The sequence below is a fragment of the Natator depressus genome, chromosome 1 (assembly GCF_965152275.1).
Source record: "Natator depressus isolate rNatDep1 chromosome 1, rNatDep2.hap1, whole genome shotgun sequence".
NCBI classification, from domain to species: domain Eukaryota; kingdom Metazoa; phylum Chordata; order Testudines; family Cheloniidae; genus Natator; species Natator depressus.
Window position 1 is genome coordinate 120691633 of NC_134234.1, and position 17333 is coordinate 120708965.

General features: G+C 39.8%; 1 protein-coding gene across 3 annotated transcripts in view; it reads right to left on the reverse strand.

Annotated features, from left to right (window-relative positions):
• Nucleotides 1-10051: 10051 nt before the first annotated feature.
• The window catches only part of OCA2 (OCA2 melanosomal transmembrane protein), a 336400-nt gene continuing 329118 nt past the window's right edge, over nucleotides 10052-17333 (reverse strand). For all 3 annotated transcript variants that reach the window (XM_074965665.1, XM_074965648.1, XM_074965656.1), the window contains one exon: nucleotides 10052-10660. In XM_074965665.1, the coding sequence (XP_074821766.1) occupies nucleotides 10573-10660 (88 nt within the window). In that variant the 3' untranslated portion in view covers nucleotides 10052-10572. The remainder of the gene's footprint in view (nucleotides 10661-17333) is intronic.

The window sequence follows — 17333 nt, forward strand, 5'->3', positions numbered from 1 at the left end:
ATCCTCACATTCCAAACAGATCACATTGAAATAAGGTGCTATTGGGCTGTTAGGAATACAATCCTGTCCTGATAGTGCCTATTACCGCCAGAGAAAGGGAAGAGCCTAGAAGATGTAAAAGGAAACTTAGTTTGCTAGCATCCTGTCTGGCAAGAACTCACTTCTCAATAGCTGGGATGTGAAATCCTCATTTCTTTGTTGTTCTATCACTGTAGTCCCCATTTTCCCATTGTTTGTCTGTATAATCTCTGTCTGGTTCTGTGACTGTTCCTGTCTGCTGTATAATTAATTTTGTTGGGTGTAAACCAATTAAGATGGTGGGATATAATTGGTTAAATAATCACATTACAATATGTTAGGATTGGTTAGTTCAATTTCAGTAAAATGATTGGTTAAGGTATAGCTAAGCAGAACTCAAGTTTTACTATATAGTCTGCAGTCAATCAGGAAGAATGGGGGCAGGGAATGGGAATGGGGAATGAGGGTGAGGAAATTGGAATCATGTTTTGCTAAGGTGGGGAATGGGAACAGGGACACAGGTAAGGCTCTGTGGTGTCAGAGCTGGGAAGGGGGACACTAAGGAAGGAAACTGGAATTATTCCTTGCTGGAAGTTCACCCCAATAAACATTGAATTGTTTGCACCTTTGGACTTCAGGTATCGTTGCTTTCTGTTCATGCAAGAAGGACCAGGGAAGTGAGCGGGTGAAGGAATAAGCCCCTAACAGTTTCCTTCTCCCCTTAGGCTCTATTGCAGCAATGAGGGAAGTCATGCTGTGAGATATTTCTGCTCCACAACATCACTGCTGCTGCAGAGTCTCAATGTAATCCATGGGTGAGTGTGCCAGTCTGCAGAGGGCATAAGTAGTACAGCCCCTCAGCTGCAGTGATTTTGCCGTTCAGCTCTGGAGGTCCCCAGTTCAATCCCCAGGGTGTCGGCCAAGAGGACAGCCAACACACAAGTGGGAGCTCATGCGTGATCTAGCACTACCGGTTTAGCGATGTAGCTATTGTCAGGTAACAAATCAGTATCACTATCACGCTGTTTGAAACTGCTGTGACTGAATTTGATAGCCATTATGCGTCACCTAGCTAGAGACTGGAAGGGTGGCCAGGAGAAAGCCAACATAACGCTACGCATCCTGTTAAACAGCATTGAACCTGCAAATTGAAAACATGTTCCTATCACCAGCATCAGCCCTTTTTACCATTCTTCTCCAGGGTCCTGTAATTATTGAGGCTCTACAGTTCACCAGACCGCTGCACGTCAGCTGTACTGCAGCTCAGAGGCAGCCACAGTAGATGCTACAGCCTCTAGGCCTGGTGTACGCTAGCCCTGGTGGGTCCCAATAACCATTCAGACACCTGACTAAAGGAAAGAGTGCTTTACCAGGGCTGTCAGGAAAGGGAATGATTGAAGATACCATATGTACAGAGGCTAAACCTTTACAGGTGAAAGTAGCAGTTCTTTAGGTTGCCAACTCTCCAGGATTGTCCTGAAGTCTCCAGGAATTAAAGATTAATCTTTAATATTAAAGGTTATATCGTTTGATGAAACCTCCAGGAATATATCCAAACAAAATTGGCAACCCTCACTGTTCCCTGTTTGGATCCCTAGGGCAGTCCAGTCATGAGTCAGGGCTCTTCTCTCCAGTCCAGTCTCTATTCAAGCAAATAGGAGCTTACAGTTTTCCAAGACAGGCTCAGATATTGCCTCCCATTGGGGTCCCTATGCATTGGCTTCCTGACCATCTGCTGCTGCTCCCCCGGAAGCCTCACCCAGCTGTGATGCCCGGCAGTCACATTCTATTCTACATGCCGCTCTGCAGACAGTTTCTGGGTCTTCTCTCCAGCTCCCTATTCACCATGTAGCTCCTGCTTCATCTTCCCCGCAGTTCCTCCTTGCCACGTGGCTGCAGATCCCAAATAAAACCCAGTCACTTCCCGGCTCAGGGCCTTTCCCCTTTAGTCAGGAGGAAGGGGGAGTGGGCTGATGGGAATTGTAATCCCTGACTTCAGATCCATCACACTGCCCCCCCCCCCCCTTCTGAAAAAGGATGTGTCCTGGAGACTGTTTAAGAACAGGTTACATTCACTGCTGCTCACCTACTGCAAACGTAAGTTGTTTTCCTCTTAAGCACACTGACGAGGCAAATGTGTTTAAGCTACACAAGAGTTTTGCTCAGTGTTAGTGGGAAGAAATGTGTGAGTTCCTTTATGTTTTATCACTGTGATGTCTGTATCATTCCACAATCAAATGTAATGCAAGTTGGCATCAATTTTACTAGGAATAATAAGCCAAAACTGTAATGTAAATACATTTAAAAAGGATGTTGACGACTTGTTTACAAAATCCAACACTTTAGTGCAGAACTTTTGTTTTAGCAGAAAACCTATTAACATAACAAGGGCACTGTCTGTTTCAAAAAACCTGTTATCCTCAGCAGCTCTCTCTTGCTTTGAGACAGTCAGTCTTTCTCAGACAGTCAAAAGCTCTCTCTCCAACACAATACCCATCTTCCCTATTTTTAGGGCAGGGGAGACGTAAAGGGCTTGTCTACATGGGGACATTCAGGAAAATTGAATCAGAATGAACTAAAAATGTGAATTTAAAGTGGCTTAGTTAAACTGCATTAAACCCCTGTGTGGAGACTCTCATTCAGCATTAAAGTGGCCTCCTTTTGATTTTAGCTGAATTCATTTTCATACACTTACTATAGACACACTTATTACGTGCAAAACATATTAAAAGAGCATTAAGGTTGCAAAGTGAAACAGGTAGAAGTTAGGAAATGCCAACATTAAGGTTGCTCCTGTCCCCTCTGTATTTCAGTTAGGTTGTTCCTCCCCTACACTGCCTGGTCAATAGCAAGGGCAGCACTGAAGGCACGAGAGAGTCTGCCTGTTCTCAGTTCCTGGGTCCAGAGCCACAGCAGCTTGGACCAGAGATTGCAGGGAAAGTTCTGTTCATCCCATGCAATCCTAGGATAAAGCATGCTCAAGGCAGGCAGAATCTGCTGAGAATTTAGCTGTCAAAGTCTAAGCAGTGTCTACTGAGCAGGTGTGAACTGAGATTTTTCGAAGTGTTTTAACATGGCCAAATTTGTGCAGTTTTTCATGGGCCAGAAAAAAAACATATCCCTGACACCATGGTGGCTTCCTGACAGTTTTCAAGTCCCTGCTTCAAAGCCTGGGGGGCACTAAATCATCTCAATTAAAAAGGTGGCATGATTATTTTTTTTAAATATGGGCTTAAAAATGTATTTCCCCCTAATCTTGTTCTTGGAAACAGCTGAACCATTTTTGCTGAAACGTTTGCCAAAAATTTAGCATGAGGAAAACACTCAGCTGTGAAATTTTTAACCCAAACTGTTAAAGTTTGGCAAAGTTATAAGCAACTGGCTTTGGACCCAGGAGTCTTGTAATAGGAAGTACCAGGAAACTTAGCTATAGGTGGTGTTGCCTATACTGCCAAGTATGTAGTAATATTCATTACTTTCAAACAATAATTGTCAAGATTTTAATGGCAACTGCTATCTATTACGCATGTGAATACAGTACAAGATTTATTGTGGTTTATCAGAGGTGTTTTCTCAGCTGGATCTACTACTTTTCCATTCCTTTCTTACCTCAAGTTTTAGGGTCAGAAACCCCTGACTTCTGTAGTCTTAGAGGAGTATTTTTTTTCCTCACTCTCATGAGGTCGAGAGGTGAAGGAATACCGTTCAGGTCTGTCATTTTTACCACTTATGTTACAGTGCTTAGACATGTACTGACCAGACTCAATGAAAGTGCATGAACCTTCAAGGCAAACTTGAAATGGATTGCCTCATTCCCAGCATCCATCTACTAATAAACTTCTTGTTCCAGAAAAAATAACCAGCAACCCAAAGCTTTAAATACTTCCACCTCACAGGAAGAAATCAAATAACTTGGTTTTTTTTATATAAAACAAAGAAAAATTTCAGTTTGCGGATCTCCCACTCTCAGGCTTGTTGAGGGGCTAAAAATTCAATTTTGGTGGCTGTAGCTGTTAGCTCTTTGAGCTCAACAGTAAATGCAAGAGGGACAGTGAGGAGGAAAACAAAACAAACAACCAAACAAAGCACCCTGAGCCTTAAGCACTCCTGAGTCAATTCTGGAAAAAACTTTCGTTTTCAATTTACCTCACAAGCCAAAGCAGTCTCTGACTTGCTGAGGGTTTAAACCTTTAACTCAATGGCTGTAGCATTTTGCTCTCCCACCACACTATTAAATATGTGAGATGGTAGATGGCTAGCTAGATCAACGATTAACTGAACACATACCTCTGGCATTGGCAAATTTAGGAATAAATTTCCTTTATTTCCATGTATTGATTTATTAGAGTTTTGAACAGTTGCTGGATTAACAGCCCGGACGACTGTAAGTCTGTATGTGGTCACAAAGGACGTAGAACATAAGCAGCAACATTTCAACCTTCTCCACAGTTCCTCAGTAATGTCTCTCTACCTTGAGAGGGAAGCACCACACACAGGGCCTGAGCCAATTCCCAGGGAAGTTAATGGGAACATTTCCATTGACTTGGGAGATAGATTGAATGAGGAGGCTGAAGACACCCAGATATCCCCACTAACAGTTCCCTTGCCTCCCTACAGAACTGCACAGTCCCCTTCCCTCTTTTTTTTTTTTCACCTAGTTTGGGCCAGGTCTGCACGCTCCTAATCAACAAATATAAATCCATTTTCTTGAAGAATTAATAGCAGGCAAGGCCGGCTCTACAGTTTTTGCCGCCCCAAGCAGTGAAAAAAACTGCTGCTGCGGACAGCAAAAGGGAGAAGCTGCCACCGAGTTGCCGGGGACAGAGGAGCTGCCTCCGAATTGCCACCGCCGCGGAAACTCTGCCGCCCCAAGCACCTGCTTGGAACACTGGGGCCTAGAGCCGGCCCTGGTAGCAGGTCTATTGCTCCAGCCATGATGCCATGTCAGCTCTTTGGTCCTTTTTCTCAGGCTATCTGTGAGCGCTATGTATTATGTGGCACTTGTTCCCTGGGCAAGATCACCAAACTCATTTCACAGAAGATACAGACCAGACATCAAATAGAAATGATTTACAGTGAATACTTACCTTTGAGCAGTGCCCTTGAGGTGAAAGGCTCAATAGCCTATTATTAATCCCGTGAACCAACAATCCCCCTGCTTCTCTATATTCTTTTTCTAATTTCAGGCCTCAGCGTGAATGCCAGATGACATGTAGCAAGGGCAAGAGGTTCATATAAATAAGGTTGTGGGTTTGCATGAATTGCACAGAATGTGTGGCTCCTTTTTTAGACGATTTATGTTTTAATAGGGTATCTCGTGTCTGTAATGGAGAAACTATAGTGAAAAAAATTGGATTTGAAGGAGGTTGGGTGGAATATAGGATCAGGGAATTTGTGAGCAGAGTGGCCCTTGTCCAATTCACACCCTATCTCATCATCTGATGGAAGGCAGAGAATTCATTTTGCTAGAAAGCAGAGGCGCAAGGTGCAGGTCTGGGAAGCTAATGGTTGAATTTTGTTGGTGAGGCTGTGGTGAGGCCGAGGATTGAGTTGCTGGAGGGGAGACAGAGAACTGATTTGTGGCCAGAAGGGAGTTTGAAGTAACTGCAGTCACCGGATGGACTGATAGAGCTGCTAAGGCGGGCAGAGAAGAGACTGAGCAAATCAACTAGGGCACTTCCACATTTTTTCCACACCTGGGTCTTTAAAATAATAGATGGTGTTTGCAGCTAATCCTAATCCTATGTTATTTATAAAAATAAGTACTTAGTAGCTATATAGCATGTGAAGATTTCTAAGAGTGTACAAAAGTAGATGTCATTACCCCCAATATATAGATTGAAATGGAATCAGGCACAACAGGGACCTGAAACTGGGTCTTTCACATCCCACACAAGTGCTCTAACTACCATGGTATGGGGTATTCTGCAGTGGGTCTCTGTCTCCATGAAAAAAATGGAAAGGTCTCCGTTTTGTTTCAAGATGGAATGAAAAATTCCAAAACCTTGACATTTTACACAAACTCAGCATTTTTCCAAAGAAAATCCAGTTTTTGTTGGAGAATTCCTGACCAGCTCTAGAAATAACCTACCCAACAAGGAAAATTTCTTCCTATGCTATGAGTTAGAATTTGACTTATGTCCTGAAGCATGAGGTATTATATCTCTTTCAAAATCCTCTGAGGTTTACTAATCCTTATTATTGTAACTCTGGATGCTCACATGTAAATGACAATTACTTCTGTTTAATTTTGCCTTAGTGATATCCTATTGCAGTGAGTTCCAAATTGTGCATGACGTGAAAAATATTTCCTTTAATCAGTTTGAAAATCTCTGCCTAATATTTTCATTGACTGTCCCCTTGTATTGTATTTTGAGAAAGGCTCAATAAACGTGCCAACTCTACCTGTTCTATACCATTCATTATTTTGTATGGTCCCCTTTCTTTAATTGTTCCCCTTATCCAGTGGCAGTCCAATGCACCCTTGGTCTTCCTACTTTTGATATAGTTATTTGTTTTTATCTCTTTGACTATTTGGTCTTCAAATTCCATCTTAACCTTCCTTCTTACACAATACTTGCCATAGTTTATATTCCTTTCTATTGGCTTCACTTCTGCTGGATTTCCATTGTCTGAAGTTAGTATCACAAATATCATACTGCAGTACATTTCATTCTTATAGTGATTGTGAATCAAGGGTGAAATCCTTGCTTTATTGAAATTAGTGGCAAAATTACCCATTGGGCTAGGATTTCATGAGAGATGCTTACAATCAAGAGTTAAATGCATTTCTGCTTTTAAATGTTAAAATTGCCCACAATGAGCAGAAAGGAAAAAAAAGTCCTGATCTACTGTTACATTTCAATTACGTACAAAGCTATTGAAATGGGTGAAAAATGAAAAACAAATTCACAAAAGATAATCTTTCTTTAAATTTACATAATATTATCCTTGATGTTTACAATTCTAGAGGAATTTACAGGTCAAGAGGAGTGATACTTCTGTTGAAACCTCCCATGCTTTAATACTTTCTGTTTGTCATAAAAAGTCAAAGTAAATTATATAGTACTTGTCCTTTCAGGAAGAACATTGGAATCTTCTCTGAAAAAAATATGATAGATTTTAAACATTATTTTGGTTGAACTGAAGCGATGCATTCAAAGACACTTGGTTACCATGGTGATAAACATATTAAAATATTATTTGATTAATAATAATGAATTAGATCAGTAGGCAGGTCTTCTGGACAAACAGTAAGATATCCTCTCTTTGGTGGCTAGTTATTTCTGAATTCTCTTGCAATGTAGGTTCTAAAAATTTTCTGTGTCCACATTGGTTTCAATAGAGTAATGTAGCAGTGAATCTATCTATGGTACTAATGTAATCCCCATTGCTATACTATCGGAGCCTCTCACAAACTGTGACGTAGGGAAGTGCTATCATCTCCATTTTACAGATGGGGAATTGAGACAGAGAGAGGCCAAGTGACTTCCCCAAAGCCAGGAATTTAATCCATGTCTCTTAAATCTTAGGTTACTGCATACTTCCCGTCAGGCCAAAGGGGTGGAAATTGTACATACAAGGTCTAGTTTTTCATTACACCATTCTGGTAAAAGGGCCTCAAACTAGGCATAAATTTACATTCACTCTAAAACCGATTTCATTGCCAGAGTGATGTAAAGGGGCCTTCGTGAAAATGAGAATCAGCCTCACAGATACCAGCCCCAAGCATACAAGAGATGATCTAATTATATAATGTATTACTAAACTTCTCTGTTTTTCAAACTTTTAAATTCATTTTCATTCTAAATAGTATTCCAACCAATCCCATGCACTAGTTATGTTGAGCACGTAGCCATTCTGCTGTGCAGATTACTCTGATAATTATGAAGGACGTCAATGAAAATTATTGCATTATCTTGAAATGCTCGGAAGTACGTGTGTAATTCTCATTTAAGCACATTGTCTGCTGAAGTGAGAAACAAGAGTAATATGGCAGAAAAACGTGTTGATGTATCACCATTCTTCCTTTGGTTACTGAGCACTCGATTACAATCGCATAAAACCCTGTGCAAACAAAGAACATTATCTTATGTTCCTCATTTGTTTTGTCCTCTGTGCTCTCAGTAAGCCTGGTCTCACAATACAAATGAAGCAGCCAGGATGCTTCAGGTAATAAATCAGTTTTATTTCAAGGAAATTATCAGAAAAATATTACAGCATAGCAAACTTCTTCTAGAAATAGACTGAATTTATTCCAAAACTTTTGGTTGCCTCAGAATATGGGATAACTGTTTAAACATAATATTTTATTCCCTGTGTACTATACACCCACCACTGGCAGATCAAGTAGTTTAGGACAAAGAAAATTTCAAAACAGTCCTGCTGGCAGAGCTTCCTAGATAGAAACCAATGAGACCTCCTACTCACACCAGTATTTTGGATGAGTAGATGTGATGGGTAGGTGGTAATGTGACCCAATGCCCCACCATCCCTTTCCAGGAAGTTGCAAATGGGGCCAGGTATTTTCACGTGTGGTCGTGCAATCACATTATTGGCTTGACTATGTTTGGTGTTGCAGGAACTCAAACACGGGTTTATTTTTCTTACAATTTTTTTTTAAAGTTATGTAGAAGGCTTGGCCCTCAAAAGGTAAGACTGATTCTTATAGCTAAGAAAAAGAAACATATTATATACACTGGTGAGTAAAAGGCAATATGTAACAACAAATGCATTTAAGGGGTTTTGAATCAACTGTCTCACTTGCTTTATTCAGCATGTAAAGGGCAACCCCTCAACCTCACTATCATAAGCATGACATGAGAAATGTGGAGGGCAATTGAAACTACCATGATTTTTTAAAACTATGGATCAACACAAATTAGTGCACACGTTTCTAGAATGCTGACAGAATTTCATTCATTACAGAGTAAAGCACTCCTCCAAAGGAAAACTTTGCAGCTTTCCTATGGATTTGAATGGGAGTTAGGCCCAGTTCAGTCCCATAAGTATGTGTTTCAGGCTGGGTTTATTTGTTCTGTTTGTTTATAAAACAACATATTGAAAAGGGGGTCTGGGGTTTGCACTCATTATTGGGATGAGGCAACATGGAGGAGGGATAATCATTCTTTGAAGGAACATTGTAGCTAATTTGAATTATGCTTATTAAATTAGATTTTTAAGTCAAAGGCATTTAGTCAAGGAATGCAACCTGCAAATGATCAGCTACTCCAGCTACTTGGGTGGATCAAGCTATATGTTTTATTATTAATATTAAGTCCTCCGGGGGAAAGATACTATTACTGGTTTCCTTTCTCACTTGCCAGATCACTTTACGAGAAACAGGGGCAAATGACATCATTTGTTCTTCTGCATTCGCTCACTGAAATTCACCCCTATTCACATGAGTTTCACTCTTCAGCATGTCAGTTCTAGTGTTACACAGGATGAGACAGACCTTTGGGTAATTTGGGCCAGTCCCAGGAAAGGCTTAGAAGATGAGGATTGGTTTCAGAGTAGCAGCCGTGTTAGTCTGTATTCGCAAAAAGAAAAGGAGTACTTGTGGCACCTTAGAGACTAACATTTATTTGAGCATAAGCTTTCGTGATGAAGTGAGCTGTAGCTCACGAAAGCTTATGCTCAAATAAATTTGTTAGTCCCTAAGGTGCCACAAGTACTCCTTTTCTTTTTAAGATGAGGATTGAAATTGCTTTCATAATAAATAATGTGACCTGGTCCAATAGCCAAATATAAAAATATATATACATGAGTGTACACAGTATTATCAAAGAAAACAAAAGCACAGCCAAAGTATGATTCCATTTTTCAGGTAGTATCTGAACCTATTAAAAGATTTAGGGTAATCCACCAAATAACTGAATTAATAATTGAAATAAAAATGTAAATTGCTTTGCCACATTCTATGGCCAACAAGATTAGAAAGAACAAGAAATTTTAAAATGAAAACACATTATGGCGTATGACTTATTAGTCAATTTCAAAAGAATAATTTCTTCCATACCAAATTCTTATTGGGATGTTTTTATTTTTGAACATAGATAATGGTACATCACTTATAGTGTACAGATTTTCTGCTTATATGTCAATTGTTACAGCTTGTACAGACTGAATGTTAGTTACTTTAATACAAATAGCTAAAAATATTGACAAAGACAAATGAACCCCTAAGAAGAAACTACTGAACACCTTCCATTGTGAATGAGGCTTTTTCATCTATGACTGTACTCAGATTGTGGCAAGACAAAGTTTCAGGACACAACATATTCCCTTGTGATGGTATCTCTTTATGTGCTTATTAATATTGACCATGACAAACACTTTGAATCCTTTAAACTTCAATACTCAGCTCTGCAAATTGTTCACAGAAGATAAGGTTATGAATGACAAAAAGTAAGACTGCCAATCATTTTAATCAATACATCGCTTTTTAAAGTGGGGTTTTTTTCTTCTTCTTTTCTATGGTGTCTTCTTAGTGCTCTGATGTATAGATTGAACGAGACAGAGAGCTTCTTTTTGTCTTGAAAGTACAAATTATTAAGTGTTCCAACCCAGTACGACATGAGCAACAAGGAGGTAACACATCCCAATAGTACAGGACATAATCATCATGGGGAAACCCAACCTGAAACAACAACAAAATAAAGAAAGATCAATAAGAATGCAACACTATGCAATAACATGGCAGTCAGACTTTTTGAAAGCAAAAGTAAAAGTTATCATACAAGTTCTTAGCTTTTGATACCTTTACAACATTTCAAAAAAATGTACGGCGGGTTTATGACAGTGATCCCTGGTGAGGTAGTGTTCAAGTTGAGACTTTCTACTTCCAGTTATGACATTTAGAAAAGTGTGGGTCAGACCCTCACATGGGGTGAATCAGCATAGCTCCATTGACTTCAATGGATCTCCAGCAATTTATGCCAACTGAGAATCTAGAACTGAATGTCTTGGTCATGTGCCAGTCAACGCGCAATTACGTGGATTATATCAGTTCTCACAAGGTAAGCAAGCAGTAGGATAGCTCATTCACTACTTATGTCTTCATACTGTGTACACTCTACTGTGTACTTCATACTGTGTACACTCTACACTTCATACTGTGTACACTCTAACCTTAATAAGGTCCTTTATAACTCTGGTTTATGGCTGACATTCCTTTAGCTGGCTTCCAATGGCATTTAAGTAATAAACCTCATCATGCTGGTCCTGTATCTATCCCCATAATGCGGAACGGTCTTGAGTGTCAGCTGAAAAGCATTGTAGTTCTACAAGATGCACCAACTTCTGAGAGTATCTGAGGAAATCTCTTCGGCCTGTGTGGAAAGTGTTAAAAGATTTGTTTTCATGTCAAACCACTTCTTTCAGCAGAGGTAAATCCCACAGTATGATTTTTCAGAATGAACTTAAGCTTTTAAAGCTTCTGTTGAGAGAAAATTCAAAATGACAGAAACTGAAGACTAGGCAGGACTTTGTGTGTCCTGCAGTGTCGTATAATATTTCATACACATGACCTTTTTACTCATATTCTCAAGGTTCATATTCATCCACCTCTTTTACTAAGCATCATCCAAGTGTGATAGTGTTCCTTGAAGTGCCAATATTTCATTCATTGTCCTCACTGGCAACTGACGAAGGATGTACCTAGTATATGTGAATGTATTAGTGGTGCTTTTTGCCTTGCTTATCATGTTAGGCAGCCTCTAGAGGGTTCAAGACAACGTCACCCTTCATCCACCATTAACTACTCAGACAGCAAAGGAACGCACGTGTAGCTGCTGACAGGGAGAGAAAACTCTCAGGTCCCGTGTGCTTTAAAATCTCCTTATCTTCCCTTTCTCCATATGCAAATATACACATTTTAAAAGAAAATAACATTTGGGATGCGTGTGGTGCAATCTGCTCTTCCTCCTGCTCCCTACCTGCACCTGCAACCCTATTCTGCCCAGGGTTTATGTAACGCTTTCTAATGCTGTTTCATTGCCACGTAGAGTGGTCTGAGCAGGACGGGTCCAATGGCGTTAGAGGAGCTTTAGTATTAGCAGCAGTTTATTATGGTAGCGTTTAGAGGCCTCAGTCAGGATCGGAAATCCATGGCATTAGACAGTGTATAAACACATAATGACAGACAGCCCCTGCCAAAGAAGCTTAGACAAGGTAGACTAGCAATAACAGGCGGATAGCATAAAGAAAAATGTTAGTTAGAACTACCTCCGTTAAAAATAAACTGCTTTATCACCCCTCATTGTCCCCATGTCCCCACCAGCCTGCTTCACCACTCTGGACCCAATGTCCCAGTGAGCCGTTCATCCCATTGACCACCCCACAGAAACTGAGGCAACCCAAGAAAAATAGAAGTTACCCACAAAACTGAGTGAGTGTAAAAGTAAAGACTTCCTTGGCGGGCACATTATTCCACATCTGCCTACTGTGGGATTTCTGGCACATTCCCTGAAGCACCTGGTGTTGATCACTGTCAGAGACAGGATGTTAGACAATAGTCTCTGATCCATTATGGCAACTCCTACGTATGATGCCAGCCACTCTCCCCTGTATGGGAGGAGGTTGGGAGGCCCCATGTCACTCTGGGATTTAAGGATGGCAGTAGGGGCCATGCATCATCAGAGCTCTCAAAACATTGGTTAGCAACAGCAGAGTTAAGTTTTTGTTTGTTTGTGGGGAGAAAGGGGTGTTTGGAAGAACAGAAGGGGAATGAGGGATTGTTAGACAGGGCAACCAGGCTGCCAAGACGTCCAAATATTCCCTGAGGAAGGTGTATGGTAACTCTCATTTACGCATGTGAACAAAACAGACACGGAATCCTAGTGATTTTTGGTAAGATAAGAATGCAATAGCTTGTCACAAAGTTACCCAGAAAGCATGGCTTCCTTTTTATGTCTAAATTTGATTTGGAGTATATCCTAGTATATTTTCTCCCCCAGCTAGACTGTTCCGGTCTTAGCTTTTGAATGATTCCTTATTCTAAAAAGCTGCACAATTATCCTTTCACAAAATTACTGTATTATTAAATTCATGGCATTGCCAAACAGCTTTCTGAGTTTTAAAGCTGCCTTTGAAATTAAAAAAAAATAATTATATGGTCACCTAACTGCTTTTCAGACAATATCAGTCTTTTTCTTTCTGAGCTCATTTGATCTTCCTAAGATTTGCCATCTCACTTTTAAAAGTGCTCAGATCTGACAAATTCACTTTAAAAATAAAATGGTGCTGTAAAAAAGTCCTCCTACAAATGTAAATGCATCCAGTGGATTTCCAGACAAGGGTCTGGTGAAGGTGAGATTGCTAAGGATTTCATAGGAAAAGAAACTGCAGACTTACATTAGACCTTGCACTTACTGAACAATAAATTCAGTGCTGCTGGGTAAGCTCCAGTGACTTAGCAAAGCCCAGATCCTGTCCTGTCCTGTACTAATATGACTTATTGGGTCTCACAAGTGGATACACAAGAGCTCAGAGATGAAGGGCACTTAATACTTGGGTGCATAAGGAGACGAGAGGGGATTTAAAAAAGCAATAATTGCTATCCTTTCTGTAAAAAAAGAATTGAAAAATTGGTTCCAGCTTTGTGCAATTCTGTACAGGAAGTACATGAATTATGCAGAACAACATGCAAACATGCAGGATTTTTAATCATACCTTTGCTTTAACAGTAAGAGTCAAAGGTCTGGTCCTGCCTCCCATACTCATGTTGCGTAACACCTTACTTTACTGATTTATTTGGGGTATTTGCGGTGGGCCACAACAATGCATAGTCACTCACGCAAGTATTTCCACTGACTTTTATTACTCACGCAACTACTCATGTAGTGTGGGACTTGATTCTACCAGTGGCCTAAACAGTAATCTGATGGACCTGAATTTACTGCTACCATTTTCACTTTGCTAATCTCTGTGCAGATGAGAGAAGCTTTATAGTTCTGAACAAAAAAATGATTAATAGTATTTATTAGTTGTCGTGCTGGAAGACTCCAGTCAGGATCAGGATCCACAATGCTAGGTGCTGTACTGGCACATAGGAAGACACGGTACCTGCCCCAAAACATTTACAATGTAATTTATAGGTACTTTCATTTAAAAAAAAACACATCTAAGAACATATTTCACAGAACATAAAAACTACAACATTACTGTTGCTGTGCAGTGTACAGAACGAACATTGGCCTCAGGCAACTGCTGGAATAGAGGGTTAAGTCCTTGCCCCCAGGGAAATCAATAGCAAAACTCCCTTTGACATCAGTGGGGCCAAAATTTCATCCAGTGTATTTAGGAGAGGGAGAATATAAAAACAAGAGAAAATTGAACCACGGTTTGTTAGGGACAGGAATAAAGAGGGGACCAGATCAGAAACTATATTGCAGTCACGGTATGCTCCTCCAAAGCAAAGCTAGGGTTGTGGCTGGTAGTGTGCTAATCTGATGCTACTCCAAACCATAACACCACAGATCAGCAGAGCTCAGAAGTCAAAACAACCCTTCCTTACCCCAACACCACCACTTCAAATGTGTGCGAGCACACCAACACTTGGGAGGAATATGAAAGGGAGCAACATCTCTCTCATTGTTCCCCTAAGTAATTAAAAAAGGAAATGTATATTAAATATAAGGCTAGTTATGTAGGGAGTCATTTTTCTGTTATAACAATACACCTACAGTTAATGAACCGATTATGTACCTTGCCACCTAAACGAAACATTTTATGCAAAAGTCATAGCATAATACAGCTCTCTCTAAAATGAGGCAGAGACATCAGAATCATTCAGAGAAATTGGGTGGGGGGGAGGGTGGCTTACAGTGGGATTTACCAGAAAAGTGATTTACCCTGAAGAAAAGACCGACCCAACAGTCACTGCCTTCTAGATTGTTCTGAGCACATAGCACCAAGGGTAGTGAATCATTAGAGGATCTGCAGAGACATCTCTCAAAATGGAAGGTGAAGTTCTCTCGTCAGTTCTGGAGTTGCAAGATGACACCAGCAATCCTCCAAGATCAAACCATTGGCAGTGGTGGTTCAAGCTGTTACAAATGTGGATCATGGTGGTACTATATATGAACATTGAGTGCCAAGTTCTGCTCTCACTTCTGTGTCACCCAACTGACTGCTGTGGGGTTGCACATTGGTTTAAAATGAGGCTTGACTTTCGTCCCTAGTCTGTACCTGAATATCCTTTTAAGAATGTAATTTTTGGAGCATTCTAGAGAACTTCTTGAAAATTCTTCTCTCCCACTTACTGGCCTCTCCATTATCAACACCTGTACACACAATAAGGAAATATGTTGCACACCTGGCAAGTGCCATGTTATATGAGAAGATGTTTAACCCAGCAGAAGATACAATATGAGTCCTTGTCATTTCAGGCCAGACCTTGAACATGTGCCACACTTTGGTTTGGAAATCCTACAGTGACAAGCTCATTTCAAAAATTCACATCTTGAAATACAAAAGCTGCCTCAGAAATTGGATTTGGGTGTTGAAGCTTCTAGATGCAATTCACTCCTGTTAATGAAGTTTCTATCATTCGGTTTACAAGGCGGCTCGTTTACATTTCCTTTCAAAAGGAATGTATAACGATAGCAATATCCATGATCCTTAATCAAAAGGATATGTTTGTAATCCTCTTTATTTAAACATTAACTCACACACACCTTTTTTGTGGGGAGGAAGGGAGAACAGTTATCATGGATGAAGAATGGCAGCTGTTAACTAGTTTTCTTACAAAAGAGTTGTGGGTCTATACTTATTTAAATATGAAGAAAACAACTCATATTTTCAAGGAGCAAGTCCCCGTTCTACATCTCATCTAGAACTGAGACAAGATTTTTTGTACAAATTTCATTTTTTTGCATTTGTGAATAATCTGTGAACACTTCAATTTTCTCAGATTTAGTCTTCATCCAAAATTACTTGCTAAATAACTTTTGCAAATAATCTTTGGTATGCAGCTCATTTTCAAGGAACTCATTCTGAGTGTTTGCTGCCAAATTCTCTGCCAGAGTAAGCCAATAGAGTTTTAGTACAGTTCATTAAATTGTGTCACAAACAGAAAATTTCACTTTTGAGATTTAAAATCTGAGCATATGATTGGTCACCAAAAGTACATGGTATATTTTCTGTTCTCTGACTGGATAAACATAACCCTTAGAAGAAAGTTTTCAGAATACTTCAACATTTACGTAAAACTATCTATTTCTGCAACCATTCCTACAAGTATATTGATTCACTAGAAAACATGTAAGGCTAACACACACAAATGTGCAAACACACTTGAAGTAAATCTATTTAAAAATCTGAATGAATACTGGTGGGAAATTTTTTTACAATATTCACTCAGCCCTAATTTGGGATATATTTTTAATGTGTGATCCCCTGGTCATCAGGGTCCTAGGAATTCATCTCCCCCTTTCTTTCTCTGTTCTTATTATCCCTTCTATTTCTCTTAGTCCCTCTCCTATTCCCTTATCTCCTCCTTCTCTGCTGTCTTCCACTGCATGCTGACCTCTGTGTCTCCTGCCTTCTTGTTTGTCTCAACTTTCCATCATCCCACTTCCACAAAATACTGTTATTTCCATAATTTGAAAGGACAGGCTGGTATTGGCTCTAGTGCCCATTTAAAGAAAAGGTCTAAAAAAGAGGTGTTCCTGCTTATCCACAAGACTATGACACCTTCACAATTGGACACCTGTTTCTAAAATAGCAGCTAGCTAACACTGCCAATGATCATTCAGGAAACACTAAAATTACTGTGAATTGCACATAGCCTGGAATTACATAAAAATTATAGTGTAGTTACCTACCAGTTACCATACATAGTAGTTAACGTGTAATTGAAAACACTGAACATAACCTATAACCACATTTTCTTCTGATTGCTAAAATTACAATAATTTCTCCCAGTTTTCTTTTGGTTTTGAGTCTGTGCCAAGATTTTCCATACAGTCCCTCCAAATAATGAACCTCAGATCAGGAAAATTAAATTTCAAGTGAGAAAAATAAATGGTGTTAAATTGTGCATTCTAAATTGTGGAAAAAAGCCTTCTGAATTCTTTTTGACAAAAAATGTTATGCTTTCCAAACATTACCTGTAGTGGGCATTTTGTTGGCCTTCCAAAATCTGCTCATCTGAAGAAAAAAAGCAGTCAGTGTAGTCCTTCACTGTAAAGAAAATGGTTAATATACCAGTTCCAACTTGAATGTTCAAATCAATAGTCACAGACATGTTTTTGCAGTATTTGCCTAGCTCTACTGTCTCTGTGGTGCAGTTCATGTGAAATATAGGGGGT